This window comes from Cricetulus griseus, chromosome 4, assembly GCF_003668045.3.
Source record: "Cricetulus griseus strain 17A/GY chromosome 4, alternate assembly CriGri-PICRH-1.0, whole genome shotgun sequence".
In the NCBI taxonomy this organism is placed as follows: Eukaryota; Metazoa; Chordata; class Mammalia; order Rodentia; family Cricetidae; genus Cricetulus; species Cricetulus griseus.
The window spans coordinates 213,653,653-213,670,762 of NC_048597.1; the positions used below are offsets into that span (position 1 = coordinate 213,653,653).

At 37.5% G+C, this 17,110-nt stretch overlaps 1 protein-coding gene across 4 annotated transcripts in view; it reads right to left on the reverse strand.

The window, feature by feature from the left end:
* Atp2c1 (ATPase secretory pathway Ca2+ transporting 1) overlaps positions 1-17,110 on the reverse strand; it is a 101,753-nt gene that overhangs the window by 59,721 nt on the left and 24,922 nt on the right. For all 4 annotated transcript variants that reach the window (XM_027414361.2, XM_027414359.2, XM_027414358.2 and 1 more), the window contains 4 exons: positions 8,792-8,902; positions 6,310-6,426; positions 4,219-4,308; positions 2,190-2,225 (listed from right to left, as the gene is read on the reverse strand). In XM_027414361.2, coding sequence (XP_027270162.1) covers positions 2,190-2,225; positions 4,219-4,308; positions 6,310-6,426; positions 8,792-8,860 — 312 coding nt within the window. In that variant the 5' untranslated portion in view covers positions 8,861-8,902. The remainder of the gene's footprint in view (positions 1-2,189; positions 2,226-4,218; positions 4,309-6,309; positions 6,427-8,791; positions 8,903-17,110) is intronic.

Consider the following 17,110-nt stretch of genomic DNA (forward strand, 5'->3'; position numbering starts at 1 on the left):
ATTATTAAAAATGAAGCTTTTCATAATGTGTTGAGGCCATTTAATTTCTCAGCTGTGGCGGTTTGAACATAAAACGTCGCATAGGTTAATGTGATTGAATACAGGTGGTGATGCTACTTTTGACAGTTGTAGAACCTTAAAGAATAGAGCTTCATTGGAGGATGTGGGTCACTAAAGCTGGCCCTCAAGTTTCATATTCTAACACACTTGCTACCAGCTCTAGCTCCCTATACCTGTAGATTTAAATGCAACTGGCCACCAAAAACTCCTGTCTCCTGTCACCACACCTTCCATAAACTCAACTCTTTCTCCCTCAAATTACTTCTCGTCAGATATTGGGTCACAGCAATGGGAAAAGGAACTAATGCAGCATTCAAATAAAACTACCGCTGAGACACCAGCAACAGACCCCAGCCACATTTAAAATACATAACACACTCCATGCAAAACCCCACAATGGGGGCTGGAGAGATGGCTCAGCAGTTAAGAGCACTGACTGTTCTTCCAGAGGTCCTGAGTTCAATTCCCAGAAACCACATGGTGGCTCACAACCACCTTGAATGAGATCTGGTGCCCTCTACTGGCATGCAGGCAGAAGACTGTATAGACTGTATATATAATAAATAAATAAAATCTAAAAAAAGAAAAAAAAACCCACAATGATTATGTTAAAACCCAAACTCTAAGGGTATTTTGAGAATAGGTGTTCTTTATTTTCCAAAGAGGGCAAGTTGCTAGGGCTTTTCATACAGTGGTAATATCTATATGAAATCTTTCATACATTTGATATATTAATGAAAATCCAAGAGGGAGATAACTACCCCAATTTAGGGTAAAGAGTTATAAGAGGGCTCCAGGTACTTGCCCAGTATAGATCACACCACTCACTTGTCTGGAATAGTAACGTCCTTAGATGAAGCACAGCCTGGAATGGCTTATAATATTTACCAGCTCCAACAGCCCAAAGGCAATACTCTGTTGTAAGAAGATGCCCCATCCTGAACAAGAACACTGGTGGCCTACTAAAGGAGCTCATAAATTTCCAAGTAATCAGACTCTAGCTGGCTTTCTACACTCAGTTATTACAGAACTAGAAACTGACTTGTGTCAGGAACTACTTTAAGACACCAGGACAGTGACAAAAAACACCAGGAAATAAATTACACATAATGTAAGAATAATTACAATCACTATCTTAAGAATCAAAGCAGGGACCTTGGGACATACTGCATCATTACATTTCTCCCTACAGTAGATTAATCCTTCTACTCTTATTAGCCATATTCAAAGTAGGACCTGATAATACTAGGAAACTTCTAAAATATACATAAGTTTCAAACATTTAAATAAACATAAAACAAGCTTATAAATGTGGTTTTTTATTCCTATACTTGCTAACCTGACACCATGCCTGGTGTGTTATGATCCCTCTCTTCTCTGCCCCCTCCTTTTTTCCTTTTCCCCTTCTTGTCTGTATAAATGTAGGGTTTTAACATGTGGCCCACATTGGCCTGGAGTTGACAATCTTCCTGCCTCTACCTGAGTGCTGAGAAAGAAAGAAATCATGACACCATCTCCACACTATTCAGAATCATCTTTAAAAGAGACTTATCTTCTTTTGCTACTTGAATGACTATAATGAATAGGAAGTAGGATCACCCCTTCTGAGTCAAACAAGAAATTTTAGAAAAAAATAACTTTATGTACCAAACAAGACTAATAAAGCTAGGAAACAAATTCAGTGAAAAAGTAGTACATGCTAAGAGAAAATGGCCTCAGGAATCTTCGAAGTTTTCTTCAGATGTTATCTAATAAACTGCCCACACGATTTTACACTTACTTCGTTTTTGTTCAACTTAGACTTAGCACTAAAAGATATTGATCCAATTTTATAACTAGAAAAAAATTAACTTAGTGGTGGATTGTGTTTATATTGCTGTGCTTTTTGTTTCTATCTGTTTCTACAAAAAAAAATAGGCTATGTTCATGTCACTTCCTAAATCAAAGCAGTGCCCTCTTCTCACAAACTATTCACAGTTGGCTATTATCTGAAATTGTTTTAAAATAATAAATTATTAGGAATACACTACCACCCAGTAAGTTCAGATTATTTCACACAAGTCACTTTAATTTGTTTTTAAATAACCAACTAATATACTACTAATAACCTGACAAAACAGATTACTCACCTGAACAAAGGCCACGGTGACGACAATAAGTATTGCCTAAAAAACAAACAGCCTTTTAAATCAGACATTAACAAGAAATAACTTTTATCCACATTTTGTTCCTCTGGCTGTGCAGTCCCAAGAGAATGGATTTTAGCACGAAAGCAAATGAGAGAAAAAATCAATTTGCCCTAGGGCCTGAGGGAAAAGAATATAAATTTAAATGGCTAATCATCCCCAGGACAGCTTCCAAAACTTTCTGAATCCACCCAAGGCCTCCCAAATTAAGAACTTGCTTTTATTTTTGTGGGTAACATCTGGTATAATTGACACATTAATTACTTGTTTAACTACATACTAAATTACAGAAACAACTTTAAAATCTGGTATACATTAACACAAATTGCTTTTCCTAAAAAAATAATAAAAAAAAAATTTAAAGTGTCCATTTTCCCCCAGTGCTGATTTATAGAAATATGGTAGGCAAGGGCTCTCTCTATTGCTGAGTTAACCTTGATCCTACATTTTCTACTAAAGCTGGAATCCAATTGATGTATTGTGAGGCAGAAGAAGCATAATGAGAATTTTTTTAATAAACTATGAAGAGAAAAAAAAAAATCAAGACTCAGACCAAAAAGAAAAAAAAAATTGGTAAAGGAGTATTTGCCTTTCCAGAACACAGAAATTTTTATCTACACACTAAAATTAACACACACTACTTAAAAGTATTCTACAATGCAAAACTGTATGAACTTTTCATAATCTGCCACATTAAATTCAGTATTATCTACCTATCTTTTTTCTACTGAAATTTGATAATCTCAGACACCAATCATTTAGAAAATGTTGTTCATCTAATTACTCAAATATAAATGATGACATATGTAATAAATTTAGTAATTATGAAAATCATTATTGTCATTGAAGTTTTAAATACTTGAAAGCTATCTAAAGTTCATGCTAATGTATGAAAACTTACAGTAACTTTAATTACTACTTGTTCTTATCACTAGCAACATTCTTCTTTTTTGTAAGATTTATTTATTTATTATGTATACAGTGTTCTTTCTGGATGTATCCCTGCAGTCCAGAAGAGGACACTAGATCCCATTATAGGTGGTTATGAGCCACCATGTGGTTGCTGGGAATTGAACTCAGGACCTCTAGAAGACCAGCCTGAGCCATCTCTCCAGCCTACAACACTATTCTTTTAAGTAAAAAAAAAAAAAAAAAAAAAAAAAAAAAAGGCTGCTTTACCTTGCTATTTTCCTTCCTTAAGACAGCTACTGTATTTCAATCTATACATGCTTTCCATTCATCACAGACTATTAAAAACATATATACTCAGGGAAAAAAAATTATATTCATTTTACTCCTCTATCAAAACATTCCAGACATATGAGAAAGGGTCTCCTTTACTATGCTGCCCTGGATACCCTGGGACTTGCTATCCCCCTGGCTTTGCCTCCCAAGTAGCATAGCTGGTATTAGTGGTGTATACCCCCACCATACCCAGCTGCTGTAATTGTCTAAAAAGAACAACAAAAGAAAACAATGGCTAGTGATACAGCTTAAGGCCACTTCCAATTGTGCTCAAGCTCTAACAGTTTTATACATCATAACATTTGCCATTAACAAAAAAAGGCCTATAGTACAAGAAAAACTCAGTGTTATTAAAACAGTTTTGACATCACAAATTCCTTGAACAATTACTATTATTCAAAATATTTTCAACTGAAAAGCAACAGGAATTTTTATTTAACTAGAAAATTATGAAATATTTCTTATTTGTGAGACTGATTGTACATGCCTATCATCACAGCTACCTCAGAAGCTGACACAACAGCACAGCAGAGGCCAGGAAGGCAAGATAAACCTGAGTAACATAGTAAAACCTCCATCTCAAACCAGAACAAAAGAAATTCATTACAATTAAAAGTGGATTTGATTATTTTTAATCTGATTCATTTTGATTCACTTTAATTAACCAAACACAACTGATACAATTAACCAACATATTAAAAGTTTTAACAATAAAAAGTTTACTTACCACAGTGATACTGACAGCATCATCAAACTGATGCATTAAAATACTGATGACTGCAGAAGCCAGAAGCAGCATAATAAGGGGATTTTTAAACTGGAAGTTAAAAACAAACAGTTCAACACTCTTATATAAAGGACAATTCCTCTTTACTTCAATAAGGCTTTTTTTTTTTTTTTAAGAAGGACATCATTGTAAAATTACAAGAGTCTATGTGGTTTATTCTTAAGCAACAGAAAAGTAGAGCTCATGCTTAAAAGCTACATAACAGTTTCTTTTCAGAAAAGGAAAATTAAATATCAGTATTTTCAATAAAGAATTTGCTAAGCTGGGTGGTGATGGTACACATGCCTTTAATCCCAGCACAAAGGAGGCAGAGGCAGAGGCAGATGGATCTATGAGTTCAAAGCCAGCCTGGTTGACAAATTGAGTTCCAAGACAGCCAGGGGTACACAACCCTATCTCCAAAAACAACAAGAAAATTGCTAATTCTTTGTAGTATGTATGTACCTGTAGTAGTATATGAATTTTTGGTTGTTTTTTGTTTTTATGTAGTTCAGGCTAGCTTCAAATCCATGATCCTCTTGCCTAAGCCTCCTAGTATTGGAATTATAGGAAGGCATTACCACACCTGGCTTGCTTGCAGTACTGTATTAATTTAACAAAGACAAGTGCCTGAATTTCTGAGGCTAGAAAAAGAAGAAGTGGCTTTTAACCTAAGTACTGAGGCTAAAGACAGATAGCAAAATAAAACTATAGCTGCCATACAGGGTATGGCTGAATAAAAGTAACTGGCTTTGATTCCAGCTGTGCCACCTGTGTGGTAACTTAATAATTTTGAGCGCCATAATCTTCAAATGGAATGGAATCTTCAAAATCAAATTCCTTAGATGAAGGAATCTGTGGGAACTAAGAATGAGACTAAAGCAGTAGGTAAGCCACAGAACTCTCTTTAATGTTAGCTGCTAGCCATCACACCTTGGTGGCAGAGCCTTTTACTACCCCTAAGAAGAGTTCTGCCATTGCTATGATTAAGCATGCCACTTCACAGGAGAGTATCAGACAGATGTTTACAGACACAACAAACTCAATATTCTCCTAAAGGAATCATCCAATACTGTATGACTCATAATTGATATTTGATATATTTTGTTATTTATGCTTAACTATATTCAAGACACTGTTCGGTTCTTACAGGAATTCCAAGAGTCTGGCACTCTGGCTTGGATAACAGGATCAAAAAAGAAAACAATTCAATCACACTACCAATTGGTAAATCAAGCATGATAGGCCCAGATGAGTTAACTATGTTAAGGCTTTCTTAAAGTAGGGTGCAAATGTCAAGTTATAGCTATGAACAGGAAGTGTTCTATGAAACAAGGCAAGCACAGTCCTCTCCCCCTTAAAGCTTCAGTTGCTACTTTATACAACCACATGTACAAAGCTTATCTCACTAGCTGATGATGCCTTTTAAACAAGTTAAATATACTTTTTTTAATGCCTTCACAAAAGTTTTCTTTACTCAAAAGTATTTCTTCGCTTAGCACACCAAACTTAACTAGTTAAAACTAGCCACAGAATCATCCAACTTTTTACACTAAAGCAATTGTTACCAAAATTTTAAAAGCTATAGTAAGCCTTTACTAAAATTTAAAAATAAAGGTAATTATGAATGGCCATAATCTACTGTGAGCTTACTATTTCCTGAGGTCATCACCAATGGAGGCAAAGGAAAATCACAGAGCTGATAAGGTATAACTTATACACTGGCTATTAGGATTTAATTATGCATTTAATAATTCTCTAAGCTGACCAAGATTACCTGCAAATATGTCATCCTTCTGTAACTAGGAAGCCTGTACACAGAGGCCACTGTCTAGTGCTGCTTGCAGACAGCCCAACAATACAGAAAAGGCTGCCCTGTAAGTTACATTCACTTTTTAGCCTCTACCTAAAATCAAATGAAGACTCAGAACTAAAACTATAGAAATTCCAACTTAACATGTAAATTTTAGGGGAAACTAATTTCTCAGGAAATTCACAACTATAAAAGTCAATGTAAGTTACACAGCAGAGACGGAGGGAAAAGCATCTTACCTGAGAAATATACTTCTTCCATAGTGGTTCATCTTCACTAATATCAAACTCATTCCAGCCATGGAAGGCTCGCCTATGACTAACTTCAGATTTGTTTAAGCCATTTTGAAGATCAGCCTATTAAATTTTACATTAAAAGTTATTTTAAAATGTTAGGAGAGATAAACAAAACACAAAAGAATACACGGTATATGATCACATTAAAAGAAACATTTTTTAATGTATATGAATATTCTGCCTGTTAAGTTTATCACACTCTTGCACTGCCTGAGGAGGCCAGAAGAGGGCACTGAATCCCCTGAACTGGAGTCACAGACATTGTGTGTCACTGACTGGGTACTGCAAACTGAACCTGCTTCCTCTGCAAGAACAGGAAGGAAGTGATCTTAGCCACTGAGCCATCTCCTAGCCCCTAATAATCACAGAAACTTTCCCAGAGGTTGTGTAAGGGACTCTCAGCCAAAATACTCGGACAAGATTAACTATGAAGGTACATGGAAAAGCTTTCTGAAATAAGACAAATGTTCTGTATTTTAGTAGGCATGGTGGCTCACACTTATAATACCATTATAATACTCATACTTGGAATTCTCAGGAGACGAAGGCAGGAGAATTATCTTACGTTGGAGAACAACCTGAAATACACAGTGAGTTCTAGACCACCAGTCTGAGCTACAGGGTAAGATTTTGTTTTATTAGTGGTGATCACCTTTGTCAAAATACACACTTAAAACTAGTGTAGGATGAACCTACTTTTATTTGATAAATGGATAAGTCAAACTGCCTCTTAACTACTTATATCCACAAACTAGTGCTGTGTTCAGACTTGATCTTCTCTTCACCACAAATGGCAGTAAATGAAGACTCTCATGGCTAGTCAAGGTCCTGAAAATAAGTGACTTCTGAGTGCTTAGCGTTGAACAGAATAGATACTACTATCTTAGAAGCATGACATGGCCATGACACTCATGAAGTCACAACAGCTATAGTTGCCTACATAGGCCCTATGTAAGGCTGAGTCAGTAAATATGCAGTCACAGATCAGAGTGGACTGATCTACCCTACCCAGGGAAGCTAACGGCAGACAGGAGTTGATAGAAAAGTCATCATTGTTGTCAGTGATGTAGCTACTGGTGAGTTATTGAGTCTTGTATAGCACCACACTCAGGCCCACCCAACTAGTCTCAGCTAAACCATGTGGGACACAAAGAAAAACAAAAGGCATAGGGGGTGGGATGAGGGCTTGGTGGGAGAAGCTGGGGATGGTGAATAAGAAAGGGTAAAGTTTGAGTGTAACCAGAATATTTTATACCCATGTATGAAAATTATCAAAGATTAACTTTTTAAAAGTCCACTGATATTCTTATAAACACAATCTCAATAACAAGATAGTATTTTTCTTTTTTCTATGAAGAAAAGGAATAATAAATGTAAACCATAATTCATATATATTTCAATTAGTTTTTAATTATTTTTTTAAATTAGGATCTCCAAAAGAATATTTAGTGGGGTTCAAATGCCCTTCCTGTTCTCAGTATATTAAACTACTGAGATTTTTTTTGCTCCTAGATTTTGTTATATCAGAATGAAAATGTGGGTGTCCTAAATTACTCAAAATGATAAAGCTAACAAGTTCTTAAGACATGTCAATATCATCTAAGTCCTTTATTTACTATCATGATTTTAACAATCATAAAAATGAAATTACAACATCCCAGAAATGTCAAATTTCCCTGAACAGCAAGTTGGCAAGAATTCATTAATCAAGCTTTCTAAAACCTAACCATATTTAAAAAAGAGATTTTAAAACTAAGTATAAATATACCAAAATAAAATTCCCTCAAAAGTGAGTATTTTTGAAACAATTAAAATGGCTGAATGAAAAATACTCTATTCTTCATGTTTGACTAGACAGTACTTTTTAAAACTAGGAAGAGAATAAAGTTACATAATATTTATTTGCAAACCTGCACTGTATTTAGCTTCCACTTTATCTAAGAAAATCTATTTAAATTAAAAAAAAAAAATCCTCCTTTAATCTCAGCACTAAGGAGGCAGAGGCAGCAAATTTTTTTGAGTTTGAGGTCAGCATGGTCTACAAAGAGAGTTACAGGACAGCCAGGGCTGTTACACAGAGACATCCTATCTTGGAAAACAAACAAAAAAATCCTAACACCACTTGTGTTACTAATTAAATTAATTACTTCCCCAACCCAACAGATAAACAGTGCAAACAGATGCTGGCCATACTACTTATCTTGAGCTGCACTGCCCAGACACCACACACACAGATACTTAAATTAAATACAGCTGCTCCATTACTCTAGTCACATTTCCTGTCACGCTGTCATGTTTAACTGGGGGCTATAATGAAGACAGCACAAACCAGTATTGCTATCACTGAAGAAAACACAACAGGTCAGCACTGACTTCATCTACAGGCTGCTGTACACTTCCCGAATCCCCTTCACCAACCACTTACTTGGAGAATGCCTGCAACCTCACTGACTGGTAATTCACTCGCTTTCTTTGATGTCAATACAGGAATCATTGTCTCATTTTCACCATTAGGTATTTTTTGAAAACGTGCAACCTAGGAATAAAAACAAGGGAAAATTACTTGAATTTACTAAACAACTAGAATGTAGTCTAGATAATAAATGAAAATCCTAATATTCACAGCAACTTATTTTCCACTTAGAAAAGTATATTCAGATTAATAGTGAGTATCTAAGACCACTTGATGTTAACATTTTCAAAACCTTGGATACCTGTTAACACAAGGTATAATACAAAATCTTTACATTTCTTTAAAGATGCTACTTCTCCATCAACATAAGATTAAAAAACAGATGTCTTTTCTGTCAGATTCTGATGACTATGCACAATCATAATCCTATAAACTCATTATGTTTAATTCGAGGAACAAGAACTGCTAAGCTTTCTCCATTTTAACTGCTCCCGTGCTCACTTCTCTTTTCAGGACACCTAGCTACCCTACCATAGACCTTAACAGCAGGCAATGCAACTCTCAAACCAGGAGAAAACCAAAACACTCAAGGGCACGGACAAGCAGAGGCAGCACAGGTTAGCTGGCGGGTTAGGAACAGACAGAGTAGGTCACAGAAATGGCAGCAATGATTTATTGATTTATAAACAATATATCAATAGTGTTCCTCACAATTCTAGAAACAAATATCCAATCAGATTTGCCTTTGGCCCTACACTGAGATTCCTTACAGACACAGATGTGAGGGAGGGAAAGGAGATTACAGCCTCTTCACGACTTAAACTCAGAAAAGCATCCACTGCCAACCAGTTGGGCCACCAGGTGAAATAATACTGAAACTAAAACACCTCTGTTCCTGCTAAGACATGGGTTGCTAAGCGGAAATAATCAGTATTTTGGGGATAAAATAATTTCCTAAAATTTCTAAGTAAATATTCTTTTTTTATTGTACTTTGTAGAGTGAAGTAAATATTCTTTGAAACAACAAATGAGATCAAAAATTAATTCACAATTCTATTACTACTAGTGTCTATACACCACACTACTATGCGTGTATAAAAATCCCTTTGATTTAGTACAAATAAAACCAAAAAGCAAGTAAACAGCCAAGGGAAGGGGAAAGTATTTCATCACCATGATCATATTTCTGGAGCTAAATACATACTTCCTAATCTCAGTTATAAAAAAGGCATTGCTGAGTGTTCAAATAACTTAACGCAAATATTAGCGGTATTGTGCATTTCTAATAAAGAAATGTTAGTGACAAAATTCTGAGGAAATTGTAGATTACCTTACTCTGTGCAAAGTCTTGAAATTATTTTGTAGCATAGTATTTTCATAAAACTAAGAAATTTAAAGAGACTAAATTTAAGAATTTCCTACAACCACTGAAATACCCTATTTTCAAATTCATGATTGGACCATCTCAAGGTAAATATAGAGAAAAATGTAATGAGAACAAACCTATTACACTTTATCTTGTAAGATAAAAAAATTTAAAGGTCAATTGTATTTAACATATCAAAGAGGTTAATTATTAAATTAATTAAACATAGCAGTGAGGTTAATTTCTAAAATTCTTGAATCTTAGTTTATTTTATATAAAATAGAAATTAGGAGTGCCTAAACAGAGTTGATTAGAGATGTTGAATTCAACTTCTGTAACATGATCCACCAGCAATAAGAAATCATAGGACAGTGGAGTGGAGAAATACCTTAGTACATTGCTTGCTTATAAACGTAAGGACCTGAGTTCAGTCCTCAGAACCCACAGAAAAAACAGGTGAAGCAGTGCTCACTTATAATCCAAAAGCCAGGGAGGTACCTGGCAAGGCAGGTTCCTCAAGCCAGCCATCCTTGTCTAACTGGTGAGTTCCAGATCAGTGAGACACCCTGCCTCAAAAACCAGAGTAGACTGTACCCAAGGCTGACCTCTGTCCTCCAAACATCATGCACCCACACACATGAACACAGCACAAAGAAAGCACATGAGCTATTCAATTATTATACGTACTCATTTGTTTGTATCATTAGCTCATGCACGTCATCAATTTAATTATCAAAATAAGTTAAACTTAAAATAATGTTGTAGTTAAAATACATTTTCTATTATTAAGCTACTTGCTGGAAGTATAACTCAGAGGTAGAGCATATGCTGTAGGCTTAATAAGTTTAAGAATCTGGGTTAGGCCTTTAATCCCAGCACTCAGGAGGCAGAGGCGGCGGATCTCTGAGAGTTCGAGGCCAGCCTGGTCTACAAGAGCTAGTTCCAGGACAGCCTCAAAAGCCACAGAGAAGCCCTGTCTTGAAAAACCAAAAGAAAAAACAACAACAACAACAAAAAAAAAATGAATATGGGTTAGGCCCCCAACATGGAAAAAAAAAAAGTTAATTAAAAGTGCTAACTCTGACACTCAATACATAGTATAAGAGCTGAATTCAAATTTTCAGATAATCTTTTAGCAAATGGTACCTACAAAGGGTCTACATTTGAGAACACTTTATATAAAACCCTTCAAGGGCATTTCCATTGCCCAAAAGAGCTAAAAATCTCAAGAAGTAAGACTTCACTTAATAAAGGGTAAGACAGTATCCTTTGTGTGTGTGTGTGTGTGACAGCTGTCTAAGCATATCAAGGGACACTCTCCAATTGCAACCACATCTACTGTGTGTGAACCACATCAAGCGTGTTCACAAGTGAAGGAGAACCAAGCAACTGGAAAGCAAACCATCCAAGCTCTGCCCCAAATGCTGTCACCCCAGTGAGTACTCAGTGAGGCAGAAAGCAACAGATGCTTAACTAGAAACAAGGAGACAGTGCTCTTAACCTCTGAGCCATCTCTCCAGCCCAAGAAGCTAGTTTCCAAAACACCAAAGGATCCAATTAGAAAGTGTGGCACAGAACTAAATAGAGAATTTTTAATAGAGGAATCTAAAATGGCTGAAAGACACATAAGAAAGTGCTCAACATCCTTAGCCATCAGGGAAATGTAAATCAAAACACCTCCTGTCAGAATGGCTAAAATCAAAAACACCAATGACAGTTTATGCTGGAGAGGATGTGGAGAAAGAGGAACACTTCTCCACTGCTGGTGGGAGTGCCAACTGGTACAGCCACTGTGGAAATCAGTATGTTGATTCCTCAGGAAAATGGGAATCAGTCTACCACAAGATGCAGCAATTCCACTCTTAGGCGTATACCCAAAAGAAGCACATTCATACAACAAGGACATCTGTTCAACCATGTTCATAGCAGCATTATTTGTAATAGCCAGAACCTGGAAGCAACCTAGATGCCCCTCAACTGAAGAATGGAGAGAGAAAATGTGGTAAATTTACACAATGGAGTACTACTCAGCGGGAAAGAAAAAAAAAATGGAATCTTGAAATTTGCAGGAAAATGGATGGAACTAGAAGAAACCATTCTGAGTGAGGTAACCCAATCACAAAAAGACAAACATGATATGTAGTCACTCATATATGGATTTTAGACATAGAGCAAAGGATTACCAGCCTACAATCCATAACACCAGAGAAGCTAGGAAACAAGGAGGACCCTAAGAAAGACAGACATACATGGTCCCCTGTAGAAGGGGAAAGGGACAAGATCTCCTGAGCAAATTGGGAGCATGGGAGGAGAGGAGAGGGAGCTAGGAGAATGAGAAGGGGAGAAGAGGAGGGGTGAGGAGGACATGAGGGAGCAGGAAGGTTGAGTAGGGGGAAGAATAGAGGAGAGCAAGATAAGAGATACCTTAAGAGAGGGAGCCATTATAGGTTTAAAGAGAAATCAGGCACTAGGGAAATGTCTGGAGATCTACAAGGATGACACCAACTAACAATCTAAGTAACAGTGGAGAGGCTGCCTTAAATGCCTTCCCCTGATAATGAGATTGATAACTGACTTATATGCCATCCTAGAGCCTTCATCCAGCAGCTGATGGAAGTAGAAGCAGATACCCACAGCTAAACAGTGAACTGAACTGGAATCCAGTTGCAGAGAGGGAGAAGCGATGAGCAAAGGGGTCAAGACCAGGCTGGTGAAACCCACAGAAACAGCTGACCTGAACAAATGAGAGCTCTTGGCCCCCAGACTGATAGCTGGGAAACCTGCATAGGACTGATCCAGACCCCATGAACGTGGGTGTCAGTGAGGAGGCCTCGGAAATCTATGGGGCCTCTTGTAGTAGATCAGAACTTATTCCTAGCATAGGAATGGACTTTGGGAGCCCATTCCACATAGAGGGATACTCCCTCAGCCTAGACACATGGGGGAGGGCCTAGGCCGTATCCCAAAGGATATGACAGACTCTGAAGATCCCCCCCCCCCATGGAAGGCCTCACCCTCCTGGGAGAGCAGAAAGGGTATGGGACAGGTAGGGTGTTAGTCGGGGCAGGAGAGGCAACTGGGATTGACATGTAAAACAATCTTGTTTCTGATTTAAATAAAAAATGGAAAAAGAAAGAATTACTGTTGCAAGCGTGTATGTTTGTATGTATGTACCCAAGAACTGGGGAGAAACGGAGAGACAGAAAACAGAAATAAACAGAGAAATGGAGAAACAGAGAAAAAGAAGAAGAAAGAGGCATGAATAGAAAAAAAAAAAAACAGAAGAAAAGAAACAAGGGACAATGAGCAACAAGGCATGAGGGACCTCCATGAAGGAAGGGAGGTCAACAGGAGCCTGGCTTACCCTAATGACTGAACAGAGGCAACACTAAGACAGAAACAGAACATAAACAGATGTCACCCCAAAGAAAGAACCACTTGGGAAATCCACTGAGGAAAGAGAGCAGCAGCCCCACAGATGCCCATGAAGAGGCATCATCCTGAGCATAGAGATGCTGACACTGTCGTGCAGGTAGAGAAGGCGTCCACGAGCTGAATGAAACCCAGGTTAGGAAGAACTGAAAGAGCTTTATGCTTTTGTTTTACAACAACACACCAAGGTGTGTGAAGTGTGCCTCAGTAGCTAGCTGTCTGTCCTCTGATGGTCTGAGTGCCTGTTTCTCTCTTGGACAAGCCTATCAAATTTCAGGTGCAGCCACAGCAATTTTTACTCAGACCTCCTCTTCCTCCTCCAAGAGAATGCTGCTTTCTCTGTTTAAAAATTTTTCAAGACTAAGATTTAAAGACAGTATCTTACAACCTGAAATTTACTGTCAGTGTAAGCTTACTCCATCTGTTTTCAAGCAGATTCACTTCCCACACTCATTCTAAGGATCCAGGTACAAAAACAGAAATGCTGACCCTGCTTTAGGGATCAAGAATAGGGTGATAGGCAGAACTGCCTGATCTGGAAAGCAAGCAGCCTTTAAGCAGCAGATACATAAGGTCCTGGTAAAATCTGTATTACTTGTGTTTTTATATGCACCATACACACCTGTTTAATGGTTTCAGTCTCTTTATTTCATTGACAGAATACTGAGTAATCAGCCACAGGTACAAATGCATTCGGGTATTACTAGGTTTTTTTTACACAATAAGAAACTGGGAAAGGACAAGTAAGAGAGAGAGGCATAAAATAGAGTTGGAAGTTGAGCCCATAGTGCACAAGCTTGTTTTTTTTGAATTTGAACATTCGATCAACTGTTATTCCATGCATGAACGCATATTCTTAACTTATCCTAGGAAGTTCTGGTTTCGACCTAGTCTAAGGGGCAGATTTTATGTTTGTATGTGTATGTGTGACTGTGTGTATGAGAGAGAGGAGAGAGGGGGAGAGTGAGGGAGGAGAGAGAGATAGGGTCTCTACCAGGCTAGCACTTAAGAGATCCACCTGCCCCTCTGCCTCCCAAGTGCTGGGATTAAAAGTGTGTGACACCCCACCCCTCAAGAAGCAGATCTTAAAAGATGAAATACTATATTGCCAATGCTAACTTTGTCCACATAAAGGACAGAACTAACCATACAGGTGAAAATGATCTCAGTATCCCATATATTAACACAAACTGAATCCAGGACACACAGTTTGATGTGTTATGATCTTCCAGTCAGTTCAGGAACTTTCTGGAAACTTTCTGTCTTTAAGGAATTTTATTTTCCGTTTTTATCATTGTTCTGAGCATTTGCCTTACTTCACTCCAAAAACTTTGAAGGTAGACACATGATGTTCAAAATTACATTCTAACATATTCACTGCACTGGAATGAGCAGTTTGTAGTGACAGGCTATGCTTTCCTACTAAAAACCTTTAAGTTGTTAGGGAGTGGGAACTGGATTTCCAAGGGAGAAAGGTGAGTCACATCTGTGTTAAGAGATTTTACAGGACTGACTAATTAGAATTACAATTTCCATTAACTATTCAAAGAGGAAATGTTGCAGAGACAAGCCCAAGTTATCTTGGGCTCCCAGTAGCCCTCTTCATAGCTATTTACTGCCCATCTCTGTTTCTGACTTAACACCTTATGACTACTGGGGAAATCCTTCTACAATGAACTAATGGACAAGGCACTAATTTCCTCTACCCAAAGGCTAAGACTGTCAATCAAACAGAACTAACAGGATACAGTAATAATGTTGTAAGAGATGGTACAACACAAATTAAGACCACAATAAGATACCACTCTGAAATACTAGAATCCACTAGAATAGTTAAAGTCAAAAGGTCAAGGAAAAATTTACAATGCAGTGAAATGCAAGAGACAGTGGAGCCTTCATGCTCTGGTGTGTTTGTTAAATATTTATCTTATTTCAAGAACAGCTCAACAGCTGTTGCATATTATTCTTGTGTTATTAAGCAAGCATTTGATCTTTCTTAGTTAAATGAAAAGCTACTTTTATAAGTCTGATTTAGTGTTTAATTTGGGGAATTACAAAACATAAAAATACCAAGTTCAAGCCAGGTGGTGGTGACACACGCCTTTAATCCCAGCACTCAGGAGGCAGAGGCAGGTGGATCTCTGAATTTAAGGCCAGCCTGGTCTACAAAAGCTAGCTAGCTCCAGGACAGCCAGGGCTACACAGGGAAACCCTGTCTTGAAAAACTGGAGGTGGGGGTGGGATCAAGTTCATCAGAAGGTAAATGCATCTTAAGGGCTACTATGAGTGCCATATCTTGTTTAAAGAAGTCCACTATTTTAAGGCCTCAACTGTCAAACATGTTTATCTCCTATTTAGTCTTAAACTTACCCTAATGGCCGGAAGATAGCTCAATGCTACCTTGTAGCTGCGGCTCTAGTTTTAATCTCCAGTGGGATGTGGGGAAGGCACCTGAGCTTCAATGTAACCTCCCTCCTCAGAGCCTCCCATTTTTTAAACTACTACATTGTGAACCACTAACTCATGCAACAAACAAGCCTTTTACAAACAAAAGCCCACAGGTGCAACCACTCCTCCCAGGATCTATATCCTACAGAAGAAATTAATTCAAGAGAGGAGTCAAGTAATACCAAAACACACACACACACAACACACATATAAAAAACTGCAGAACCTTTCAAATATTTACAGTGTGTAAATAATTAAATATAATTAAATGTTGGTCTTATATGCATTAGTCTCATTCAGAGTTCCATTTTCATTTTACAAAGAGTCCAAGATTTTTTTTTTAATGGTAAGCATTACTACCTACCAGTTTCTAATCTGACACATATCAGAATTGTACAGAAACAGCTATAGACTGAACTGTGCCCCTGAAATTCACACTGAAGTTCCAACCCCTTAAAGTGATAGAATTTAGACAGTACCTATAGGAAGTTGAAGGGTTCTGAGAATAATGTCAGGTTTACTGCCTGACAAAGTTCCAGGGAAAGCCTCTTCCTTCCCCGCCATGTGAGGAGATCTGCAGAGGAAACCCTCTCCTGGAACTACAGCTGCACCTCCTGACAGGGCTCCTCACATCCTCCAGAATCTAGAGAAATAAGTATCTGCTGTTTAAGCCTATGAGGTCTGCCATTCTCTAGTGCATCAACAGAAATAAAGAAAAACACAGGCCTTTTTATGGTTTTTATAACTATACAGCAACCTTCTCCAAAGATAACAAATCATTTGCTCTTGAGTGGAGCCAAAACATTTATTTTTAAAAATTCCCCATGTTGAATCTAACATGCAGCCAAAGTTAATAATAACTGACTTCACAGGGCAGAAACACAGTTCCATTTTATAATGTGAAGAAGGCATATTACAAACAAAAGAAAAGAAAAGAAAAAAAAAAAAAAAAACAAGATAACCTCAGGTCCAAACAAGAACTGAATGTCACAGTGATCTCCAGAAATCAAGCAGACTTACTCAGTTTAAAAAGCAACTGCTTTACTGGCTGGGAATGTAGCTTAATGGGAAGGAGGCCCAGGTTC